We start from the raw sequence: 14,282 nt of genomic DNA on the forward strand, positions 1-14,282 counted from the left end.
GTTTGGTTAGGAGCAGTGTATGGAGATTTGTATGGGTTTTCTCCATCAGTTTTCAATAGTAATGTACAGAAATGGTTTTTAATTGTATGTAGGAATGTGGTTGATTTATTTAATAGTGAGATTCAAGTTTCAGATATTCTGCGCTGATCTCGGACCATCATTGGTTTTGAAGGTTAGATTTAATTTTGACGCATAATTGGACGAAATGTGATTTACTAGAGAGCAAACTTCTTTACCCCATCATAAATTGAGTATTAGAATAATAAAATGTGACCCTGGACCACAAAACCAGTCTTAAGTGTAAATTTTTTTAAAATTGAAATTTATACATTATCTGAAAGCTGAATAAATAAGCTTTCCATTGATGTATGGTTTGTTAGGACAATATTTGGCCGAGATGCAACTATTTGAAAATCTGGAATCTGAGGGTGCAAAAAAATCTAAATATTGAGAAAATGGCCTTTAAATTAAGTTCTTGGCAATGCATATTACTACTAAACAAAAGTTTTTACATATTTACGGTAAGAAATTTACAAAATATCTTCATGGAACATGATCTTTACTTAATATCCTAATGATTTTTGGAATAAAAGAAAAATCAATAATTTTGACCCATACAATGTAATTTTGGCTATTGCTACAAATATACCCCAGCGACTTAAGACTGGTTTTGTGGTCCAGGGTCACAAATAGCATTTTAGGGCTGCGATACAAAGGTGGAGTTTCAGTACATATCTTACACCTGTTTCTATTTAACAGGTTTAATCTCACTGAGCTGTAAAACTGAGCTGGGTTACGTTCATATATATTAGGGCCTAAAAAGTGTTTTCAGAAAAAACAGGGTATGTTAATGTGTCTTTGCACAAGGGTGGTGAGTGTATCTGGGTTAAAACATTAACTCCATCTTAAACTAACCTTATCTGCATATTTTTACTACTGTAAGTCTCCATTAGGACACTTATGCTGTTATCCATATTTTCTTTTAATGTAATGTAAGTTGTTCTCGGTGTTGTTACTCGTGAAGGAAAAATTAGAAGTGGGGTAACATTAGAACTAAACTCAATCGTGCCTGATACTGCAGACTGAGGTATCTGTAGATCAGTGTTTGAAATAAATTATAATGTAAATAACAGCATTTCAGTTTAAAATGTTTTTATCAGTGGCACTTTTCCCTATTTATTTCTTGTTCTTGTTTTAATTTTCTTTAATTCTGCGCACAGTCATTGATCAAGTGCTGGTTTTAAAATCTGTAGCTGTGCTGTGTAAAATTATCCTTTTAACTCAAATTCCTTTAAGATGGTTATGAACTGTTAAAATGAAATAAATACATTTTTAAAGTGACATGTTGTGTTTTTTGCACATCAAATGTGCATTGTCCTTAATGTTTGCAGTTTTGCATCATGCTTAAAAAAAAGACCCTACTTCAAACAAAGTAGTGCAACTAGTAATAATCTTCTCATTTGTTGTTCTTGAGAGCCCCCTAGAGGTGTGAGTAAGTTTTACAGATGTAGTATTACAAATATGGCCTTTATTTCAGATTTAATATGAAGACAATTGTTTTCAAGTCTACATACAATTATGTATAAGTTTCATTAATACAAGAATTTTACTGGCTGTCAGGGCAGGCCAAGCTCTTCATGAGATGATCTTGAGCAGCCAGATAGCGCTTCCTTCTGTTGGCTTTATACATCTCAATCCTCTTTTCTTCTTCCACGGGGTCAGCCTGCACTCCCACCCACCTCAGACTCTCCTGGGACTCGCTCATGATTGTCTTTGGTGGCATGTTTTTATATTGGTCGGGCCTAGCTACGGATACCGACAAATGTTTGTGTTGTCTACTCCCTTTTTGCTGTTTCCAGGTCTTCTGGGAGCATGTGTGTCCTCCATGCTTGTTCTTCAGCATTCTCATGGTCTCATGTGTTGCTTGTTTAGACTGTATAGAGGCTTTTAGTCTATTATAGGGGTTTCATCTAGTGTTGTTTTCCTCTGAAGTGTCTCAAGGGTTAACCCTCTTACCTGAGAAGGTGACAATGTCAAAAGTCCTGTGATTTAGATCATGTTAATGTTAAATTATTGTGATGTGAAGATGCCAAAAACTAGTGGCTGTACAGCATCTTTCCTATATTCCTGAGGTCCTGACTTAAACTACCCACCTGCATTAATATGAGATGGTCTGATCTGGCGTGTCCTGACTCCTGATCCACAGTTATGCTTCTTGATCGTTGTTTTATTAGAGAGTTAATATGCTAATTTGATTTAAATACTAGAAACAACTACAACTATTGTAAACTAAATATGTATCCATGGCAACTATACCGGAAATATACAATACATTTCCTAGTGGAAATATAAATAAATTTGATCAATTTCATTATGGCTAATTTTTCATTTAAAATGTGGGAACGTGTCGTTTTTATAACAGTGTTTTGCTCTGCAGAATTCATGGGAAGCGTTTTTATTTTCTGTTTTTTTTTTTTATAGGATTTGGCTTTCCAACGAAAGCATTGAAGTGGGCGGGGCATGGAGGATTAACCAATCGAATGCATTTGTAGCAAACAAAGATGTTGAAGGGGGCGGGATATTGTAGGGAAATGATCGAGCATGTCGTATGCGAAATAATGCAACTTCGCAATATAATGTAAAACAACTATAACAAATATACAAACGTTTATATTATTATATTATGTTCCTGAAATGCTGGTGTAAAGATTAGAATGGGCAGAGCGTCTTGAGTTTCGTTTTCAGATGGATGCGTCTGGATCACAACGACTGTTCGATGACTGGGACGATATTAATTTCTCAACATCCCTTCCGAGCAACAAAGCATCGGTAAAATATTGCGTAATTTTGGTAATTTGTTGTGAATTTAGTCATACTTTTAATTTTGGACACAAGATGGCACTGTCGTATTATGTGTGTAACTTTGTATCATCCACATTCCACTGAAAATAATAAGATACAACTTGTACATTGTTAAAGTTTATACATATAAACAATGTATGTTTTATGTCTTTTGAGAGCCCCAGTGTCATCTCAATAGTGAATCTGATGGTAAACAGCCCCTGTGCGTCCACCTCATCAGTGCACAAGTAAGTCATCTGGATGATGGTTTATGGAAAATTTTTAGATATTGTGTACAGACATGGAACCCAAGTTTTTCTACTGAACTGCAACATTTGTTATTTCTTTGTTTTGTCACATAACATTGTTCTTCTATTCAGCAGTAATGAAGAGGCTTTGGGACAAGAAACTGTAAAAACAGAAAATGTGATGGGTTCAGAGAGAAAGAGCCTTCATGAAAACAGCTTCAGCCCAATGCAACGCTTCTTCAAACGGCATCTGAGTGTGACCCTCCTGTGCAACCAGTCTTGGTGTGAGATGAAGACTGCTTACAGTCTTTTAAAGCCATTTGTCAAGAGAAATGCAACGTGCTGAGGTGTAGATCGGAAAGGAAATTCATTTATCGAGAGGTGAGCACTGATACACAATATTTCAATCACATTCAATAATCCGATCGATGACTTTCATCCAGTGCTCGAATTGAATCAAGTCTTATGGGGGGTCCCCACCATCAGACTTTTTTTTTTGGTGGGGTTAGTCTCGCAATATACAATTTATACAAAATAAACAATATATTTGATCTTAATATGCATAACTATATACTATTTAATGTTGTATAACAAAGAGAGATAAGCTACTATTCTTCTTTTAAATGGCTTACTCCAAGTAATACTGGATTTCGAGGGTGACAAAGCAGCAGACCCAAAAGGGCAACTATGGCAAATATACCAGGGGACTACATATAAGGCACTTGAAGATCCATAAAAGCATGTGACATAAAAATACATTGAAATTTCTCAAAAACTGTAGAAAATATTCAGATGGCTTTCAGAGAATGGTATTCAAATTCAGCAGTGGCACAGGAATAATTATTTCATAATGTTTCAGAAAGCAGTGATAAAGGAGCAGTCAGTAACTTCAAATTGACCTTTTTAAGGACCTTTTTATTACTTAAACAGTAGCAAAAGGATGCTATAGAGATGAGATTAAGTATTAATCAAAGAGTGCAAGACAACTGGGCAAACAGGATATAATAGTTTATAAGTTTAACGTAGGCATGTCCAGGAGATTCTCAAAAGTCAACTCATTTATCCATAACAGCTCTCAATGTAATTTCAGGAACCAGTGGGTGAAGACATAAACCAATATACTGTACAGGTGCATCTCAATAAATTAGAATGTTGTGGAAAAGTTCATTTATTTCAGTAACTCAACTCAAATTGTGAAACTCGTGTATTAAATAAATTCAGTGCACACAGACTGAAGTAGTTTTAGTCTGTGGTTCTTTTAATTGTGATGATTTAGGCTCACATTTAACAAAAACCACCAATTCACCATCTCAACAAATTAGAATACTTCATAAGACCAATATAAAAAATAAAAATTTTAGTGAATTGTTGGCCTTCTGGAAAGTATGTTCATTTACTGCATATGTACTCAATACTTGGTAGGGATTACTTTTGCTTTAATTACTGACTCAATTCAGCGTGGCATGGAGGTGATCAGTTTGTGGCACTGCTGAAGTGGTATGGAAGCCCAGGTTTCTTTGACAGTGGCCTTCAGCTCATCTGCATTTTTTGGTCTCATTTCTCATCTTCCTCTTGACAATACCCCATAGATTCTCTATGGGGTTCAGGTCTAGTGAGTTTGCTGGCCAGTTAAGCACACCAACACCATGGTCATTTAACCAACTTTTGGTGCTTTTGGCAGTGTGGGCAGGTGACAAATCCTGCTGGAAAATTAAACCAGAATCTTTAAAAAGCTGGTCAGCAGAAAGAAGCATGAAGTGCTCCAAAATTTCTTGGTAAACGGGTGCAGTGACTTTGGTTTTCAAAAAAACACAATGGACCAACACCAGCAGATGACATGGCACCCCAAATCATCACAGACTGTGCAAACTTAACACTGGACTTCATGCAACTTGGGCTATGAGCTTCTCCACCCTTCCTCCCGACTCTAGGACCTTGGTTTCCAAATACAAAACTTGCTCTCATCTGAAAACAAGACTTTGGACCACTGGGCAACAGTCCAGTTCTTCTTCTCCTTAGCCCAGGTAAGACGCCTCTGACGTGGTCTGTGGTTCAGGAGTGGCTTAACAAGAGGAATATGACAACTGTAGCCAAATTCCTTGACACGTCTGTGTGTGGTGGCTCTTGATGCCTTGACCCCAGCCTCAGTCCATTCCTTGTGAAGTTCACCCAAATTCTTGAATCAATTTTGCTTGACAATCCTCATAAGGCTGCGGTTCTCTCGGTTGGTTGTGCATCTTTTTCTTCCACACTTTTTCCTTCCACTCAACTTTCTGTTAGCATGCTTGGATACAGCCAGCTTCTTTGGCAATGAATGTTTGTGGGTTACCCTCCTTGTGAAGGGTGTCAATGATTGTCTTCTGGACAACTGTCAGATCAGCAGTCTTCCCCATGATTGTGTAGCCTAGTGAACCAAACTGAGAGACCATTTTGAAGGCTCAGGAAACCTTTTGCAGGTGTTTTGAGTTGATTAGCTGATTGGCATGTCACCATATTCTAATTTGTTGAGATGTGTATTGTGAATTGGTGGGTTTTTGTTAAATGTGAGACTAAATCACAAATAAAAGAACCAAAGACTTAAACTACTTCAGTCTGTGTGCACTGAATTTATTTAATACACGAGTTTCACAATTTGAGTTGAGTTACTGAAATAAATGAACTTTTCCACAACATTCTAATTTATTGAGATGCACCTGTATATATTCAAGAGTTTTTATTTGTCACATACACAATTATACAGAGTATAACCAGCAGTGAAATGTAGCATATATATTTATTTTTATTTTTTTATTTTTTTAAAGTAAAAACATTAATATTGTGAGAATGTGAAACAGCTGTTTTCTATATTTTTCTATTTTCACATCATGATCATGATCCTTCAGAAATCATTTTAATATGCTGATTTGCTGCTCAAACATTTCTTATTATTATCAATGTTGAAGCCAGTTGTGTACAAATGGTTTTCAGGATTCTTTGAGTAGAAAGTTCAAAAGAACAGCATTTATCTTAAATAGAATCTTTTGTAACATTTTCAATCTTTACTGTCACTTTTGATCAATTTATGCATCCTTTCTGAATAAAAGTATTAATTTCTTTAATTTATTTCCACCCAAAACCCCCAAACTTTTGATATGTATGTATAATGTTACAAATTATATCTAGTTCAGATGAATGTTGTTCTTTTGAACTTTCTATTCATCACAGAATCCAGAAAAAAAAATTGTACATAACTGTTTTCAACACTGATAATAATAATCAGAAATGTTTCTTGAGCAGCAAATCAGCATATTAGAATGATTTCTGAAGATCATGTGTGTTACGTTCCCTTTTATTCTAGGGGTGACGGGGAAGTAGCATATACCATTAAAGGTGTATGAAAGCGTAAGAGAGAAAGAGTGTTGGCTTTATCTGGAATCACAGCACTCACACACAAGGAAACTCTTCAAGAATTAATTTACAAAGTAGTGTCTCTAGTACAGCAGTAAAAAAAAAACAGAAGTAAACAGTACAGGCACTGAAGACTGGAGTAATGATGCTGAAAATTGTTTACTATTGTATTATTATTATTTTAAATTGTAATATTTCATGATAGTGTTTTTACTGTATTTTGGATCAAATCAATGGAGGCTTGGTGAACGGAAATGACTTTTGAACAGTAGTGTAGGTTCAACGATTTCAGTGCAGTTTACATAGTTACGTCCAGTAGGTGGCGGCGTGGACTGTTATGAGTGAGTCTGTCAGTCAGCAGACTATTCAACCATTTCCGTCCAAAAGTCTGCTTTATTCAGGAACTTACTATGGCTATCAATATGTCAATCATAGCTATTTCAAGAGTGAATCCCGCATTTATATGCCGATGTAATTCCCGAAATTTGCAGCGTGTATTTGGCCGTTGGTCTTAGCAGCATGAAAAACAAGTTTTATACAATTCTGAATGGATTATATATAGCACTGAAACCGCACAACAACGAGCACTCCCTTTATAATTACTAAAAAGCTGTCACTCATCTTCATCGAGATCTCTAGCACCCCAGAACCAGGCCTAATAATAATTTATGCAAGGAATACAAAAGACATGGAGTTGATAAATATAGTGGAAAGATATAGAGAGAAAGTTACCCCTCAAAAAAAGTCAGTAAGAAGCTTCCTCTTCCCGACTGCGAGTGGAGGTTTGTTATTCTGCATTTTTTTAGCTGAAGTTAGCTCGACGGAGCGGCGCCAATCAAGCAGTCATGTCAACGATGTCCTGCGCTTAGCGGTCTTTAGATGTGGGGCGGGGAGTTTAAAAATTTAAAGAGACATGACAACTAGCCCATAAACAAACTTAATATAAATTATTGTTAATAATTCACAAAATTTAATTTAGCATATCCATTGCTTGAATTTAATCACATTTGTCATTATCATTTTTACTCAAATAAAAATGTCTGAGGGACCCCCCTAAGTCTATTTTTTACTTCTTATGGGGGGTCCCTAATGCCTTATGGGGGGTCCCGGATCCCCCCAGCCCCCCTTCAATTCGAGCAGTGCTTTCATCTGCAGAACAGGAGATTCAGGACGTTGTCCCTGTAGATATCAGGACAAGAGAAGATTGTTGCACATGATACCACTGTTGGAAGCAGGTTAGTTGACAATGTTTAAACAGTGTCAGGTTTGGTACTCAGATCAGTTTTAAACATTTCATTTTCAAATATTTTGTTTCAGGAGACCGTGTGCTAGAGTTTCCTGTGTTTGGTGTGCTGGAAGGTGTTTTTGTCATGGGGGTCATTGATGAACTCATGTATAACCAGAAGGGGGAGCTGGTCCTAAATGAGCTCAAGACACACAGACAGAACTCCTTGCCAAGTTCTGCACAAGATAAAGTCAACTGCTTCCAGGTGAGTTGGGGTTATTTATTGCAGGTATGGCCTTTGTCCTCTCTCATGCAGCAGTAAATCATTGCACTGTGCTTTTGTAAACAGCTGCCTTGTTCTCACTGAACTTCATTCCACATACATTTGTCCATTTCCAGTAGTGTGGGCTCATTTTATGTCCTTTCTATTAATTTATTAAAATACAAATTTCTAATACATTTAGAATGATGGACTCCTGAGAATAACAAATGCAGTTCACACTATACAAATTTTATTTAATTTTTATTTTGGGGGGCATAAAGTCAGAAATGTTAGGGCGATACAACTGTCCTAATATCATAAAAAAAAAACTCATGAAAGAATGAAATTCTAAAAAGGAAAACCTTAAGTAGTTTGGTGTAATTGTTTATAATTATCTTTAAACAAAAAAAAATCTGTTTAGAGTATTGTAGAATTATTTAACTACTATAATTGTATTTATTGTTTGAATTAGCTTTTATTTTTGTATTTTTAGTTTTCATTTTATTTTGTTTTTTTCTAATAATTTGGTTATGTGGTATATTATTATTTTTTTTATTTATATTTTATTTCAGTTTTATTTAAATTATCAAAAAAAGTTTTAATTTCTGTTTTAGTGAATAATAACAACACAATATTATAACTCAACTGCATATTAAAATGTGAGCAAATCTTTTCCGCAAAGTCATGTGGTGCAACCAGCTAAATCTTGTGGCGTGACTCCCCATAACGTAATGATATTAATGAAATAATAATTGATGATATTAGCAAAAATACTTTTCACCATGAGAAATATTTTTAAAAATGTTGGAAATGGCATAAAAAGTTTCTGAGAATCATATGAAATAAACATGAATAAAAAAATACATTTCTCAGAACTTGGTGCATGTTTTTTGACACAGATTTTTCCTTCCTCTTTTCCTTTTCTGTATTATGCACACCTAAATGCATCATTGACTCATACTGTATATATTGTATCATTTATCTGTTCTTTGAACTATTGATCTGTTCTTCAGGTTGGCATGTATAAATTACTATTTGATGAACTAGTGAGAGGAGAAGTGAAGAAAGACCATGTTTTAAATCACCTTAAACTGCGTTCAGGTCAAGTACTTGGAGCAGGAGTCCAGGCCCATGCTAAAAGCATTGGGGTCCTGGTGACTACCTTTGAGGATCTGGTTGATGCTCTGCTAATAACTGTGTCTTGTTCTGATCTTCCATGCATTGACCTGCTTCAGATTGAATACTTTCACCAAGGCTCTAGTGGACCCATTGGGACCAGAGTCGCTCCTTTTGATGAAGCCCAACTACGGGGAGAGTTTTAGGGTCATCTGGCCTACTGGAGAGGTCAGAGGGAACCCAAAGGGGTGGACATAGAAGAGGCCTGGAAATTTAAAATCATGCCTTTATGAACAAATTTGTGATTGGATAAAAAATAGATGGCAAGTATCTGACCAACAAGCAGATCATGCTAGCTCATGATTCAGCATTTTACAGATAATACAAATATTTTTATGTGACGACTATTTTTGTCATGTTATTAACTTTTATACTTTTATTATTGTCTTATGTTTACTATTTAAGTCTCATAGATGTAAATACGCATATATTATGTGAATGTTATTTTGCAGCTCTATAATGACTGTGAGTGAAGCGTTGTGAAGTCAAAATGCATTATATAATGCATAATGCATTTTTTGGTTAGAATTGCTTCCATTAAAAAGCCAACTGAAAGCTTCCTCACTTTGTGTGCATTAAGAAGTTTATGTCACTTAGCTAGTGGAACAGATATGTGTTTTTCAGTCGACGATAACTTCAGTCAAGTGAGGCTAATATAATGCTGATAAATACATAATACATTTGAAGTGAACAAATTACATACAGAAATTCTCAAATTAAAATACATTTTAATTATCTTTATAATAATAATAGTAATATATATATATATATATATATATATATATATATATATATATATAGTTTGTTTCCCCTGCTTATCTCCTTTAATTATTTTTAAGCAGAGATGTGCATCATTAACTATAGCCATTATGTAAAAACAAAAAAGGTGCTATATAGCACTAAAAGTGGTTCTTTGGCTTGTAATCATAGGGCTGTATAGCACCAAATCTTGGTGCTTCAGTGGTTCTTCAGCAGTTCTTTACCGGTTCTTTGGCATGACTCAGGGGCTATACAGCACCGCTACCATATACAGTTAAGCTCCTGTATGGTTCTTCAGTGGTTCTTTGGGGTGATTAAGGTGCTATATAGCACCACTGCCGTACAAAGAACCTGTTAAGACCCTTTAAAGGTTCTTAATGAACCAAAGAACCACTGTTGGTGCTGTTTAGCACCATTTTTGTTGCAGAAATACAATGCAATATGGCACCTCTTATGGTTCTACGCACCATTTGACAAAGGTGCTGTATAGCACCTATATATATATAGCACCAAAAGTGGTTCGCCTATGATTACGAGCCAAGAATCACTTTTAGTGCTATATAGCACCATTTCTTTTAGAGTGTAGTGTAAAATACATGATTAGTAGGTTAACAGTTAAAATATTAATCCTTAGCTAAATTAAGTATTTTTATTTAATTGTTTATTTATTATGTATGTCACTAACAAAATATTTTAATTGAATTATGAAATGTGTGCCATTAGGTGGTGCTATTTTATCATTTACTGAATGTACTTTAAGAATTTATATAGAGCCCTATCTGTAATACAATAATATGATAAACAATTTGATAACTATGACATTATCAGTCTGTATTTGACAGTTGCTAATATTAAATCAGTGATGCGGTGTGCCAAAAACTGCAAATGCCATATTTTGATTAGCAGATCTCTCATAGTGATAATCTAGTGTTGATACAGAGAGGCTTGTTTATTTGGGCCTGAAATTTCATCTGCACTGGCACTGACCTCAGCACTGCTGTTCTCTGTGTCGTCACCCAGCGCAGGCCTTGGAGCGTGTCCTTGTTATCAATATGACACACTGAGACTCTGAATGACACATCTGGCATTTAAAAGAGGCCACACACTCCCGCAGGGTGCTTCCCATATGAACCTAAATCACACAAACATAGTCAATCTTTACATTCAATGGCTGAGTTTGTTCCTTTAGGCTGTTGGTTAAGGTGTGCAGGCTGCTATGCATGGTAAATGACCATGCATTATATGCTGTTTTAAATGCCCTCTGGAGGCTTGTTTATTTTATTAATGAATTGACTCATAATAAGCACACAACTGACTGCAAATCTCAATACAGAAGAGGCTGTGTTCTAATTTGATACCGGTAATGATTTTTACCCGACTTTGACCATGCGCAGGCATCGAACACCCGTGAGGCTGAGAGCAGCCATTATTAGATTGTGTTGGTTGAGGTCTGCTCTAATCCGCTAGTCGATAGGCTAAAAGAGCCATTCCCAGTGCTTTGTTTGCTCATGTCTGCATTAAAGCACACCATCTTCCAGCCATAGGAAGCTGCAGTACGGTCTGGTCTGAGGAAGTCACTCAGGCGCTAATGACCCCTCAGTCGAGGCTCTTAAAAGCACTTCTGCTCACTCAGTCTCTAGTAAAGTGCTTCAGCACTTCACTTCAGCCTTTGTAAACTCATGTCACCTGGCAGACAGAGGAGCCATGCAACACTAATGTGGCCTATCTGTTCATGCTCTGTTTGTGTTGCTCACCAAACTCAATTCCCGCCTCTCCTGATCAATAGGTCTCCCAATAAAAGGGTCTCTGAATAGTGATTGCATTAAGGCACAGACAAAAAGAAGTTAGAAGGCTCCGTTCCTTTTTACCTATCATGTGAGAAAAAAATGATGCATAAAACTAAATGCAAACACGAGGTGATTTAATTGATGTTCATGTGAGTGTGCAGTGCATGGGAGGTAATGCAGGTATAAATTTGTCAGGACTTTGGAATCATTAATTTTGCATTGTGATATCTTACATTGATGAATGTCATTACATTGGATTACATCATTCCCTGTAGGCAAATCATTCTTCTAGAATATTACATGAGTGAATCTCATGGAAACAGTACCAGGTCATTTTTCAAATCTTTAATGCGTTTTCTAATATATTCTAAAAACTGTAAATAATAATTGTATACCATTCAAAACTTTGGGGTTGGTAAGTGTTTTTCTGTAATGTTTATGAAAGAAGTTTCTTATGCTCACCAGGGTTGAATTTTTTCAATTAAAAATACAGTAAACATGATCGTATTGTAAAATAATTTTACAATTTAAAATAACTGATGCAAAAGCAGATTTTTCAGCAGCCATTACTCCTTTCGTCAGTGTCACATGATGATCCTTCAGAAATCATTCTAATATGATTTTGAAGCATTTCGTATTATTATTCATTCTTAGCATTCTTTTTGAAAAGAATTGTGCTTTATATTATTTTTTGAGAAACCATGATGCATTTTTTCAGGATTCTTTGATGAGCAGAAAGTTTAAAACTACATTATTTGAAATAAAATACCTTTTGTTACAATGAAAAGGTCTTTAACGTCACTTTTGATTAATTTATTGATCAATTTACTGGCTGGAAGCACAAACAATTTGACTGCGATGTAAAATAAATCTATGTAATAAATATAAATCTTTTTGCATTGCGGTAAGAAGCATCTTTTTTACAGTATGATAATTAAAATAATAAAAAAATGGCAATAGGGTAATTATCGAAAAATGTAAAATATGTCCCAGACTTGTTCTCAGCTGACTCACTTGTTAACAAATCCTCAAGGATGGTTTACTTCAGTGTAAATGTGATGCATTTTCATAGATAAGGAAATGAAAAAATGAGAAACCAAAAAAATGTATTGTAAAGAAATAATTCATGGTACACAGACTAAAAACTATGCAGTAAATCCATTAAAAGTGTAAGCCTGTGATACAGAGTGACAGCGGTCTGCTGCTGAAATAATGTAACCGAGCAAGTATTCATCTTCACCCTGCCCAGTGTGGGGATCCCCGTCTGGAGCAACTGAAACCCACAGCTAAAGCAAAACATGAGGAAGTCCTTGGACTCAACCAGCTGTCCACAACCCCAATCTCACTGTCATCATTCGTCAACTGACGAAAACACCACTGTCTCCAGTTCGGACGCATTAATCCCAGGGATCAGTGCTACAGTGTGGTGTAACTAGAATCTGCTGCGCGTGATCACAGAAACAGAGCAAAGGGCCAATAACACTGACATCATTATTTTGATAATATAAAGAAAAATTAGTCTGCGTTTTTCAACTAATGCAGAGGAAGATGGAGGAAGGGAGAAGATGTTTGTCAGAAAAAGTACACTTAAGTCCAAACAGCTGATAAAAACATCACAAAACTCCACACAACTCTAACCCATCAATTAACTTCTTGTGAAGCAAAAAAAAAAAGTGTTTTATAAGAAACAAATCCATCTCTGACATTTTGAACTTAAAAAATAATTAGTCATTGCTTCTAGCTAAAATAGAAGTCTATTATCCATAAAAATGCTTCCTTCAGTGAACAAATCGCCTCATTTGAATCAAAGAAATATGCAGATCAAGCACCTTTTACAAGCAAAAACAGTTCTAAACAAATATGTTGGTGGATCTAGATGTGAGGGGATAACAGGAACTGGACTTTTTCACTGGAGGAAGTGTTATTATGGATTATGAACTGGTATTTTAATCAGAAGTGACAGTTTAAAGTTAAAATGTCTTAATGATGGATTTGTTTCAAAAGCACAGCTTCTTCACAAGATTTTAATCAATAGACTGGAGTTGTATGGTACAACTTGTGGATTATTGTGATGTTTTTCACAATCTCATTCTGACGGCACCCATTCACTGCAGATCCATTGGTGAGCAAGTGTTGTAATGCTAAGTTTCTCCAAATGTGTTCTGGTGAACAAACAAACTAATCTACATCTTAGATGGTCTAAGGGTGAGTACATTTTCGGCAAATTTTCATTTTGGGGTGAACTATTCCTTTAAAGTTAAGTGTGTTTGTTGACGAACATTTTATAAACAAGGCCCAGTTCAATGCTGGATTCGCACATCGTTTGATACTGAAAGATGGAGCGGTCCCGGCTATAAAACATCCCGGTCATGATTCGGAACTGCAGATGGTAAGTCAAATGGCATCAAATATCTGTGCTTTGCTGGCGATCGGTACTTAAAGGGGTCATCGGATGCCCATTTTCCACAAGTTGATATGATTCTTTAGGGCAGGGCTGTCCAAACTCGGTCCTGGAGGGCCGGTGTCCTGCAGAGTTTAGCTCCAACTTGCCTCAACACACCTGCATGGAAGCTTCTAGTATGCCTAGTAAGAGCTTG

At 35.9% G+C, this 14,282-nt stretch overlaps 1 protein-coding gene across 1 annotated transcript; it reads left to right on the plus strand.

Moving 5' to 3' along the window:
* The first annotated feature begins 7,622 nt into the window (after positions 1–7,622).
* On the plus strand, positions 7,623–9,701 carry LOC306854232 (exonuclease V-like). The gene is made up of 3 exons (XM_079392071.1): positions 7,623–7,711; positions 7,794–7,966; positions 9,199–9,701. Exons 1-3 carry the CDS (start codon positions 7,690–7,692, stop codon positions 9,283–9,285), a joined length of 282 nt encoding a protein of 93 aa, XP_079248197.1. The 5' UTR covers positions 7,623–7,689; the 3' UTR covers positions 9,286–9,701.
* The last annotated feature ends 4,581 nt before the right edge of the window (positions 9,702–14,282 follow it).

This window comes from Barbus barbus (assembly GCF_936440315.1).
Source record: "Barbus barbus genome assembly, chromosome: 34".
NCBI classification, from domain to species: Eukaryota; Metazoa; Chordata; class Actinopteri; order Cypriniformes; family Cyprinidae; genus Barbus; species Barbus barbus.

Excerpts from the sequence above, each read along its gene's own strand:
- LOC306854232 (XM_079392071.1), top strand. The coding sequence starts at position 7,690 with ATGATACCACTGTTGGAAGCAG. Across the intron at positions 7,712-7,793 it reads GATACCACTGTTGGAAGCAG|GAGACCGTGTGCTAGAGTTT; the intron begins GTTAGTTGACAA and ends ATTTTGTTTCAG. Across the intron at positions 7,967-9,198 it reads ATAAAGTCAACTGCTTCCAG|ATTGAATACTTTCACCAAGG; the intron begins GTGAGTTGGGGT and ends GACCTGCTTCAG.